At 43.6% G+C, this 12,279-nt stretch overlaps 1 protein-coding gene across 1 annotated transcript in view; it reads right to left on the bottom strand.

The window, feature by feature from the left end:
• The window catches only part of CAND1 (cullin associated and neddylation dissociated 1), a 49,174-nt gene extending 36,895 nt beyond the window's left edge, over positions 1 to 12,279 (bottom strand). The window contains exons 1-2 of the mRNA XM_050923192.1: positions 11,866 to 12,279; positions 9,386 to 9,529 (exon numbers count right to left, since the gene is read on the bottom strand). Of these exons, the coding sequence (XP_050779149.1) occupies positions 9,386 to 9,529; positions 11,866 to 11,933 (212 nt within the window). The 5' untranslated portion in view covers positions 11,934 to 12,279. The remainder of the gene's footprint in view (positions 1 to 9,385; positions 9,530 to 11,865) is intronic.

Raw genomic sequence — 12,279 nt, 5'->3', positions numbered from 1 at the left:
TAGGGACACTTCAATCTGTGACAGTTCCTCAGATTTGTCACCTACAAAAGCAGGCTCAGGATTGGGAATCTCCCCAACATCCTCTGCCGTGAAGACTGATGCAAAGAATCTTTTTAGTTTCTCCGCAATAGCTTTATCATCTTTAAGCGCTCCTTTTGTATCTCGATCATCCAGGGGCCCCACTGGTTGTTTAGCAAGCTTCCTGCTTCTGATGTACTTAAAAAACATTTTGTTATTACCTTCAGAGTTTTTGGTTAGCCTTTCTTCAAACTGCTCTTTGGCTTTTCTTATTACATTTTTACACTTAATTTGGCAGTGTTTATGCTCCTTTCTATTTACCTCACTAGGATTTGACTTCCACTTTTTAAAGGAAGTCTTTTTCTCTCTCACTCCTTCTTTTACATGCCTGTTAAGCCACGGTGGCTCTTTTTTAGTTCTTTTACTGTGTTTCTTAATTTGGGGTATACACGCACATTAATACTGGTGAACCTTCCACAGTGAGCAACCAGGCCTGGCAGGACCATGGAGAAATAGCCCTTCTTAAGGTGTTCAGCTTGATGTTGGGGAGAGGGATATGTGTGGAAAGATTAGGCATGTGGGGCCCACCAATAGCCACTACAGAGTTCAGGAACACTTTCTGTGAAAAACCATCAATCACCTGTGTATTGCCCAAGCTTTATGACTTGGCAACGCTCTTAATAGCCCTGGAAACCATCATGACAACATCCCTAGCAGCTGATCTACCAACACTAAACTGGTTAGGTACTGATGAGTAGCAATTGAGGGTGGTGAGCTTCCAGATGCTGAGGGAAATTCTTATGTTGATGTTCTGCTGCTGCAGCTCCAGAGTGAGTTCCACACAGATCCCTAGCAAAAGCAGTCTTCCACATCTTGAAATTCTGCAGCAACTGTTGCATGTCCTAGTTCTTCATCACTAGCCTGTCTGACCAGACTGTGTGAGTTGGACAAGCCCAGAAGTGGTGTTCCACTGAGTAAAGCTGCTCAGAATAAATGCCCTGCTCAATTTCATCTTCCTGTTTCTCCTCCACCTGTAGCCATATCACATCATTCAAAGCCCTTCAAAGATGCCAAGCCAAATACATCCAGCTGCATGACTGCCAATAGTGATGCATCATCCTGTTTCTATTAATGACTCATGATCACAGTGATCAGCATTGCATCTTCCCTGCTGCCTGATAACAGTTCAAAAATGACGTTGGCAAAATAGTTAGATGATGGGATGCCAGGAGAGGAATAATAAATTTGTTATATTGACCCTATGCCCCATATTTCCTGCAGGTTCTGGTAGGCATTCCATCATGTACTGCAAGAAAAATCCCAGTGCACAGACCTGATCAGCAGAATACTGCACCACAATGGTGCAGCATTCTAAGCAGATAATCAGAACAAACGCAGAGGTTTGTGGACACAATGATAAACCAGGAAAGTACCTTAAGTCAGTATAACAAAGAAGTGTGGATGTACTTCAAATCAATATCGTTAATTTGCTGCACTCAGAGCAAACAAACTAATCCAATATAACATCCTCATGTAGACAAGCATTTAATTATAAATAATCAAGCCTAGAAGTTACAAAAGCATGCATCATCATAGCCAGATCTACGACCAACAGAAGGGAAGACAAGCCATTCATAGGTAAGGTTGTGAGTATGTCACAGAGGACGCGGAAGTCACGGATTCTGTGAGTTCCATGGCCTCTGTGACACTGGGGCCCTGCACCTCCTCAGCTGCCATGGGCAGTGGGAGACCCGCTGTTTCCAGTCTTGCAGGCGGCAGGGGACAGCCCCCCTGCTCCCAGCCCTGCAGGGCAGTGGGGGATCCCACCTCCCCCACAAAAATCCTGGCCCCAGGGTGGGGGTCCCTCCCAGCTCCCAGCCATTGGTCAGGGTGGGAGGTTCCCCAGCTCTCTGCCACTGCATGCAGTGAGGCAGGGCACTAGAATCTCCTCCCTCCCCATTTTGTCAGGGATATTTTTTGTAAAAGTCAGGGACAGGTCAAGGCTTTTGTGAACTTTTGGTCCTTGCCCATGACCCATCCATGACTTTTAATAAAAATATCCATGACAAAATTGTAGCCTTAATCATAAGCAAAAGTAGGTGTTTTTTGTTGCTATGACAATATGACATGATTATATTTAAATAAGATTTAAAAATTGACATTTTTATTAGTATGAAAGTTGCCATTTCAACCTGCTTCCTCAAAAACATGTGGAATCAGAGACCACACAAGATATGTGAAATCTGGTTTGTTATAGTGGTCTCAGTCCCAGCAAATGGAGACCATGAATGAATTTTTCTGAAGAGTCTTCTTTGTCACATACAGACTGTTCAGTGCTGTTTTGTGAATAAACCGGGCTCCCCAATATGTTAAGAGCCCATCATAATTGTTATTTAACCATGAAAAATTTCAGATCAACCTTACTGGATAGTTTCGGCCTGCCACCATCACTTCAAAGAATTTAAAGAAGGATGCTGGACAAAGAGCCAGGCCACTAGATAACTATTGGTCACCACAATCCAAGCTTTACGTATACATAACTGGACATGCCGGTAATGAAAAAATGCCAAAGCGTTAGACCCAGACTCAATATCCTTGGGCTTAGGATGCAAAGATATCTAATTGCAACAAAATTGGCAGGCTCAAGGTAATGACTTAGTTCACTGAGGAACAGAAGGAACACTTTGTCAACTTAATGAGCTTACCCACAATGTGGATTAATTGCAGAGATGGGAAAAGAACTCTTGGCTTAATATATCACCCAGCTGTGAGATTTCAAGAAAACAGCACCCTTCTCACTGCCAGGTATCCTCTCATCTACGCCAAGCAATTGTTTAGGCACTGATGGACAGAGCCATAGCCAGACTTGTTGCCACCTTTATGAGAAGTACAGGATGCCAAGTCAGACTGAAAAGAAGAGGCCTAAGCTACAGTGCCAACAAAATAACAAACAAGAATTTATCATCGTATTTTGCAAGTCGGCAGCATGTAAAACACTTCTTGATTGACAACATGAATGTTGTAAATGAAGGACTGCCATACAAAAAGACACCAAAGATGTTCCATGTCCTGTTGTGCTCCAAAAAGTGACTGTGCAAAACATATCATAATCAGATTTTTTGGGGGGTGCATTGTCAGAGTTCTACCTGTTGATTTCATTAATAATGATAAGAGTTTACTGCATTTACACTCATGTCTGCTCTGCAGAGTCAACACAACTCAGGTAAGCTGTATTTTATTCCAGCTGTATCAATGCAATTGTTAATTAATGTTCTATCAATTATATCTGTATAACATAACATAATAGGGTTGCATGTGTATAAAGGAAGGCACAAACTGTCCTGCAGAACCTTTTAACTGGTACTGTTGTGTGCAACAAGTAAAGATCCCAGTCTGACATTCAGATCTCAGGCTGAATCTGCAGTGCTGGCATTTTCCTGCCAACTGAGCGCATCTCATATGAAAGTAATTTAGAAACAAACATGAGCCTGCTTTGCGAGAGAAGACATCAGACACTATTCTGAGCTTTAAAGGATGCTCCTGTATTTCCTTCATGGCCTTCCTCTGAGCAGATCCTTTGGAATAGTGAGGGAGGGAAAGTACTAGCCTTGCTGGGGGTATTATGACAAAAACAGCAAAATTAAGACAAGATAAGCAGATCCCTGCACGGATAGATAGATCGATCGATCGATCCATGGAACCGCAGGGCTCTCCCAGGTACCACAGGGGCGAAAGGAGTAGAACATGGGGCCGCCGCTCCCATGAGCCAATGCCCCGCTCCGGCAGCTCCTCCAGCACAGCTATACCTATCCAAGCCCTGTCCTCCAGCATGGCCGTGCAGACCCCAGACAGGAGATGCAGTCACGCAAAAATCTGCATGGAAGGGATGGGGTTGAGGCATGAGGCGGTGCAGCCACACAGGAGGAGCTGCCGGCATGGGGTGCTGTTCTCCCGGGAGTGGCAGCCCCATGTTCTACTCCTTTCGCCGCTGCAGTTCCCAGGAGAGCCGTGCAGTTCCGCAGATACCGATTTATATCCACGGATATAAATTTGTATCCGCACAGGGTCCTAAATTTCATTCTTACATGTGACTACATATCAGAGTCTTACAGCCACTCTTCTCCCTTTACATGGAGAAGCCAGAATAGCCTCATTCTGAAAATAACTGGGTTTGGGCGGAGGAGAGACAAAGAGTTCTTTTCTTCCTGGTCTGTAGGTTCAGCCCTGAAAAACAGATCATCCATCAACACTTTGTCCAAGAGTTACCATACTTCAAGGACTTAACCTCTGGGAGGTGACCATCAAGTTATTCTTAAAAATATTTCATAAAATACCCTTAGGGATGCCCAAGTTTATGTCTACATTGCAATTAAAACACCCATGGCTGGCCTGTGCCAACTGACTTGGGTTTGCAGGTCTCAGGTGAAGGGGCTGTTTACTGCAGTAGATGTTTGGGCTCAGGCAGCAGCCGGAGCTCTGGGATCCTCCCATCTTGCAGGATCCTAGAGTCTGGGCTCCAGCCTGATGGTCAACACCAGAATTAAATAGCTCCTTAGCCCAAGCCCCGCAAGCCTGAGTCAGCTGGCTTGGGCCAGCCACAGGTTCCAACTACAGTGTAGACATACCCTAAGATGACATTTTTGCCTTGTAGGGGAACTCTATTAAAACAAGTGCAGATGAAAGGTTGCTCAAACAACTGTAGGGCCTGTGGGGCTATAACAAAAAGAGAAGCTGCAGAAAGGAATTTTAATTACACCATAGATGATACAGAAAAGACAGATAAGCGCAGAAATGGGCTAACCTGAAAGAAGGAATATTTCCCAGAAGCCAATTTTTGTAGCCACATTTTACCCGGAATTGGGTTGTACAGACAACTGTCTTGGAAGGAGCCCCCAAAACACTTGTAAACTTTCTTCAGAGTTTGACATTTATTCAACCAGCCCCAAAATATTAGCATCCACCTGAGCAGTATAAGAACTGTAATAATGTGTACTTTGAGGTGGAAAAAAGCTGCTTGAAGCATTTAAAGGAGTTTTGTTTCTTAATCAAAAGAGTTAATTTCCTATTCAAAGTGTTCTGAATAGAATAGTGAACAGGGGGAAAACTTGGAGCCCTGCACATAAGAGTCGCTTTTATGTTTAGCCAGAAATAGGCCTCTGTAAATTCCAGAGGTGTTTTAGATTCTAAGTGTAATAGAAGAGATACCTTAACTTCAGAAGTCTCAAGAGATTCTCCTCTCTTCAGGGTTATTAGTGACACTATCATTTATATCTACTGTGTCCACATAAGGCTATTGATCTACCTGGAAAGGAAAGCTCCTCTTCTCCACCCTGAGAGACACAATAAAAGTCAGTCTCAAGAGACAAAGGCTCGCTTAAGCACTTGGCTATGTACACAGGATCAAAGCTACAGAGGAGGAGGGATTTGGAAGAACACCACCTTTGAAAAGCAACCCAGCAAGTTGTTCCTGCAGGATCTACAGAGACCAGAAGGGCATATGAATCAGTAGAGTGAGCTAAAACAGGACATACTTTAAGCACAAAGCAGCAGCAAAGCTATAATAAGGACAGCTACACAAGAAACACCAACACAAATGGTTCTTATCCTTTAGGCACTACTGTAATGCAAATAATGACAGACAATATGGTCACACATCCTTCCTCGAGAAGTACAACAAGCCAGTGGCAGATTAGCCACTGGGTCAATGAGGTCCAACCCCAGGGGCCCCGGCAAAAATAGGAACCCCCATGCCCTGACCCACTCCGCCCACATGGCACCCCAGCCGGGGAGCGGGGTCAGGGCACAGGTGCTTGCCCTGCTCTGGCCTGCGCTGTAGTCAGGGAGCAGGGTTGGGGTGCGGGGGCTTGCCCAGGCCACGTGGAGAGGGTGAGAGAGGGTGAGTCCCCGTACCCCAACCCACTCCCGAACAGGAGCACCGGTGGCGGGGAGAATGACTGTAGGTGGAAGGGTTGGGGAGAGGTCCCCACAAAACCCTAATCCGTCCCTGCACCAAGCAGCTTTGAAAAAATGGCAACTATCACATCTGAAAGAGGTCCTTTCAGAAAAGCATGCCACTCCCTCCTAGAGCCACTGAACCTATTATAGAGCCAACACAGTGACTGCTGAGCATAAAATGTCCTTTGGTTGTTGGCCAATGGATTACTCTTCCATAATGTACTGCCATGAAATCCAGGAGCATATTTACCCCAACAGTGAGATACCACAACCTGAAGAACCAGTTCTGGTGGGGAGATTCCAGCAAACAAGATACCATTCTGGTGCTGTATTTCTTTACAGATCTGAGGGGCAGAAGAAGAATAAAAAAAGAAACTGCACTGTGACATACCTAAAACTATCTAATCTAGGAAGAAAAGAAAGGACTGAGCAGACAAGTAACCAACACAAAAAGTTAAAAATATTAAGTTGTGCCTACCCTCCAAAAGAATGGGGCCTCGATCTGGTAAGAGACAAAAAAACCACCGAGCAGGACATGCTAGAGAGCCCCCTTTAACGGGAAATGATATCATAAGAGTTTATAACTTCTTTCCTGCCTCCATCTGCAAGCATAATGCCAATTGAACAGGCTGAAGCTCTTAAAAAGGGAAGGTTGGTAACTACGCCCAAACTGTGCAACGACTGCCAATATTCCAAGAGATATTATGCAGGTAGTGTCTCACTCACACCAGCAGTAATGTGAACTATTTGGTCAGTACAATGATTTACTTAAATTCCTCAACCTGCTAAAACCATCTGCATCAACACTGAGGTCCAAAGACATCTGTAAAATTGCTTTATCTGAAACACAAACTGCTGCTAACACTCTGCTTGATCCTGTGGATGTCAAAGTTGGCTACATCATTCTTGTTTCCATTTCACCTCTGAAGATGTCTGAAGAGTAAATTCAGTAAGACTTTCCAACATAAACCAGTTACCATAATATTACAATTTTATTTGCATATGTGAAACAATGAATATAAGGTAAGACATGAGCAGAAATTTTCTTCCATTCACTGTCTGCAAGTGCTGCTACAGTAAAAATGCAAGAAATAAGCAGTATCTTAATGATTTAATATTTCATTGTGTTCAATCCTTTAAGAAAGAATGAGAACGTAAAAAGTCAGCCTGCTAAACACTAGATATGCAGGTTTACTGAAGCAGGTCCCTCCACAATCCTTGTGTTTAATATGTCCAGGATTTGAAAGAGTAGGAAAAGGGGAGATTTCATTTGAGCCTTTTAGTTACTGTACATTACCTTTGGTTTACATGTACTTACATCTCTATTTTTCCCTTTCAATTTATGCTCAAGTCTTCCCCTGCTCAAGGTTTATGCCTGCATCCTTCTATTTAACCATCACCACTTGTTTTTAAATGTAACAGGCATTTCCCGCATTTGAGCACACACATACGCATTCCTAAAGCAGTTTAGAAACAGACACTTTTGGTATGAACATTAATTTTGTACCACCATTGTGTCTAAGCACTTTTCTTCCCTTTTCTAACAAAAACAACTGGCTAGAAAAATGGGATCAAGATCAGTTTTATATGGCTGCTACCAATGCTGGTGTACCAGTTAATGGAAAACGTAAGAAGATGCCCGGAAAAAGCTACTTCCATCATGCGGTACACAATTTAAACCATTATAGCTTCACATCCTGTCCTTTTCCTAAAAGATTGCCTTCTACTGCACCAACAATGCTCATTAACACAAATTAAGGCTGCAATTTTCAAATGTATGAAACTAAAATCAGATTCCTAATCCCTAATTCTAGGCATCGAGGTTTGGAAATTATAGCCAAAGTGTTGAAAATGTACACAATATGCAGGTGGTTTTCCATTTTTGTTTCCACACTAGCTTATTTCCAGGCCTCAACCAAACTCCCATAAACTATTTGTGTTTCAAATTCTGAGGCTATTTTCTTTCTGCAGTTGTCAAATCTGGTCACAAAGACAATGTGCAAACTCTACTAGAAGAGGGTACAGCTTCAGCTACCAGGGATAAATTAAATATTTCAGAAGTTTAAAATTCAGCCAAAAAAAGGGCAACCTCTTTGTTCCCTTGAAGAAAGCAGCAATACTACGTGACATGCTAACCTAGAATTGCTGTTTCTGTGGGCCACAGTGAAATGAATATTGACAATGGTGTTAGTATAATAATCAAATCATATGTCTGAGACAAAGTTCACGTTCCCTCCACTGTTGCCTACAGTACATTTTCCATTGTTTTGGCCTGCCTAATTTTAAAAATCACAACTGATGAATATTTCTTAAATATTCTGGCAGTGATGAAAGTTTCATGTATGCATTATATTTTCTGCCTTGTTCAAACTAAGGCTGACAAAGCCTAAAGAAGATCAAGCTCAAACAAACTAGCCAAACACTCTGGTCACAGAGGAAACTGGCTGCTTCAGGGTGTCCTGGGTTCAGCCTCACCTGTAATAAGTTTACCACTCAGTACAGGAGTCACATGATACAAGCATGTGACTAGGAACCAAGCCAGTTGGAAGATAAAGACAACCTGGATTCAGTTAGAAGAAAGAGTTAAAGGAGCAGAAAGACTGTGTGAGCTACTTCACAGACTCACTCCTTAACAGGCCTGAGGAGTGTAAGCCTGAAGGAAACAGGAGCCAACTAAAAAGGGCTGGGTGGAAAATGTAAGTTGTTTTGAAATCTATGTTAATAAACCCAACTTCAAAAAGGGGAGGGAGAATTAATGAGAAAACACCCACAATGTGAAGTCTCCTTAATTTGGGGGAGAAAAGGGAGACTGAGGCAATGGAGGCACCTAAAGCCAGACCAAGTGAGCTCCTGCTACTATTCTCCTACTCTTCCATGCATTATCCAAGCCTTAGCCTGAAATGTTTTAAGTTTTGAATCTATTAACTGTGTGTTTTGATAGCCAAACCAAGTCATTTGTCAGTGTTCAGGTTTCTATTTAGAACTTTTCATAATACCATACTTCACCTCCCCAAATTCCAACTGCAGTTTGAACCTTCCCACTGACCAAACATCCCAATGCAACTGCAGCATTTTTAACATGGAAAGGGAATAGGTGGTCTAAGCTTCTTTTAGTAATATTTAGCAACTGAAAATTAGGAGAGCCATCACCATTGAACCAGCTAGCTCTCCACAGACCACCAGCAAGTGCTATGCAAACTATTTGCAATCTCTGGATCATAATTTGGATCACTGACAAACCAAAAAGCTCTGTAAGACTAGGATTAAGGCAAATCACTTAAGAGGGTCTCTTGAAAAGATGTTAAATTTAAGAGGAATATTGCTATGCAACTTAATTTGAGCAATTAAATTAGAAAAGTCAGTTATTGTTCAAAGATTAGACAATTGTTTATACTGCAGAAAGAACACGTACCATTTGACAGCCAAGTTTTGCACCTCGCCATTCTTATCTTCCAATAACTTCAGAATCATCTTCACAACCTTCCTTTCACTGTCATCATCCAACTTGATGGAATCCTTCTGTAGTTCAGTCATCAAGTCATTTGTAGCCATAAACCTATCCAAAAGGACATCCAAACCATTAAAGCTAAACAGATATGGACTATTCACAATGAGCTACAAACAACCCAAGCTCATCAGTTTCAGTCATGCATGATCAAATTTAGTATTAACATTTAATGCTACCACTATTTTGGGGTAAAAAGCACCAGTTTTGATTACTTATAGTCTCATAATATAACAAAATGATACATGAAAAGCTTCTTACAACATTTCTAACAGCAGCAAATAATCTTTCATTATCTTGTAATCTCTCCTCAAGAACAAAGGCAATCACAAATGTAATTTACTTCTACTGTTTACACACTATGTTAAAGTAAAGGTCTGAATAACTATCCAAAATGGAATTAAAAAGAAGAGTGAAGACGAAATCTATCAAGGTTTAAAACAACACTTTTAACTACTGCAAACAGATTTTGTAAAAGCAAACTTTTATAAACATAAAACCAATGGAAGAGTAGCTACAAATCTTTATTTTAGAAAGTATCCTTGAAAAAGTTTCTTCAAGCTGCATGTGGCAAGTTGCTAAATATGTCAGTGGGATCCTGCAGAACCAGGGAAAGACCTGCCAGGAGTGAACTTTAAGGTGAAGAAGGCCAAGGCAGGAACTGAGTGAAGGAAATGGAAAAGTAGGAAGAGATTAGGGACATGGAGAAGGCAGCTATTGACCAGGGGTATGTCTATGCTACAGCAGCGCAGCTATGGCACTGTAATGCCACAGGGCAGATGCTTCCTAAATCAACAGAAGGGTTTTTTCCATCCATATAGCTAATCCACCTCTCTAAAAGACAGCAGCTAGGTCGACAGAAGAATTGTAAATAGAAAACCAGAGCTCACCTATCATCTTTATTACATAAAGATCTTTGAAATAGCTTTATTTGGATGCATGTATTCCCTCACAGTGATTGCAAACTAAGTATTGTACCACTGTGGCAGTGCATGAGAACCAGTAATCAGCCTTACCAGAACATTTCTATTAACAAAAATAAGTAATCTATTGTCCATTTGAGTTAAATACAAATGTACCATGAATACAGGATGCAAATTAGATTTAACTTTGATTTTCTAAGCTATTTAATACAAGCAAGGAATATTTTTTTTAGTTGTCAGGGGGGTAGCTGTGATAGTCTGTATCCACAAAAACAATGAGGAGTCCAGTGGCACCTTAAAGACTAATAGATTTATTTGGGCATAAGCTTTCGTGCGTAAAAAAACCCACTTCTTCAGATGTGTGATGTTTTACCCACAAAAGCTTATGCCCAAATAACATTTTTAATTATTTTGAACCTGATGCATTCAGTAGTTGACACATTTAGCCTCCCACTGCTGGTTCAAGAAATATTTATTTTAAAAAAAACTGTGCGGAGACAAAACCTCAACTTTGTTTTCTACAATATATTTATAATGAAACAAATAAAATATTTATGTCATTCCAGTGTCATACTGAAAATAGTCATTTCACTGTCAGATATTCAAAGTTTATATGCACAACTTCTTTAATCTACGCAGATGTACAACTATGATTACTAGCAAATGGCTATTTGAGTGCACCTGTCACAATTCTAGTTCTGCTGTAACAAATCCTAAACTTTAAGTCACTTTCTCCTCCATCAGATATAATCTTCAATTAGGCTTCCCTTACAAAAACGTTAAGCATGGACTTTCATGGTCGGCCTCGGAGCAAGAAACCCTCTGCCCGCAGAGCAGGTGCAACAAGGCCAGTAGGCTTCTCTATCAACTTCAACCCTGCCCTGGTGGGATCGCCTCCCTACGCCATTCAATCCTTGCTCGGCTTTCTAGGGGCTACTGGACTGAAATCGCACGCAGGTCACCAACTACTGAGGTCAGCCCTTTGTGGCTCCCCACCCCAGGAGGATCTCTGAGCACAGTGCACTCAGCTCTCGTCTCCCCAGTTCACAGACACCGAGAAGGAGTAAGCAACTTAGACCAAACTTTCATTGGGCGCCAGAAAACTCGGGGCAAGAGGGGGCGGGGGTGGAGGGCAATTTATCTCCGAGCCCAGACCCCCGCTCACCGCAATGCTGCCAGACAGCGGGGCAGAGGAATGTTGCTCCTACCGCACATCCCTCCTGGCCAGCACCCGCCGCGGCTCTGACAGCCGGGCCCCCGCCAACGAGTCACAGGCCTCGGGGTCATCGGCCTCCTGCCGCGGTGGCACAACAGCCAGGCCCGGGTTGAGATAAGAGGAGCAGCTGCAGCCTGGCAGGAGGCTCCCGGCTGCCAGGCGCAGAGCAGGCTCAGTAGACAGGGGCGAGCTAAGGGGCCTGCGCGGGGAGGGGAAGGGCCCTGGCGCTCCGCGGGGCCGGCGCTCACCTGAAGTCCTTGTCGCTGGATGTCATTTTCTCCAGCAGGTTGGAGATGTGGTAGGAGGCGCTCGCCATGTTGATGGTCCCGGTGGGGGGCGTCGTCTGGGCCTCGCCGGCTCCACCTCGCCCGCTGCTGGGGGACGGCGCTGGCTGGGGGCGGCGGCTGTGTCCCCGGGGGCGGCGCGGAGCGAGAAGGGAGAGGGATCAGTGAGGGCGCCGCCGGGGGGCCAGGCTCATCGCCACTTGGTGACACTGGGGGGAGAGAGCGGCCTCGCTCAGGCGGGAGGAGGGGAAAGGAACAGACCCCGAGACGGCCACAGCTCGCGCTTGGGGCGAGGTCAAAGTTCAAGGCGGCTCTCGCGAGCCGCGCGAGCGACGCGATTTTGTAGCCGCTGATTGGCTCAGGCAGGCTCGCGCTGCT

The sequence above is a fragment of the Gopherus flavomarginatus genome, chromosome 1 (assembly GCF_025201925.1).
Source record: "Gopherus flavomarginatus isolate rGopFla2 chromosome 1, rGopFla2.mat.asm, whole genome shotgun sequence".
NCBI classification, from domain to species: domain Eukaryota; kingdom Metazoa; phylum Chordata; order Testudines; family Testudinidae; genus Gopherus; species Gopherus flavomarginatus.
Note: the sequence above shows the minus strand (reverse complement) of the source record. Positions and strands in the feature narration are given on the sequence as shown.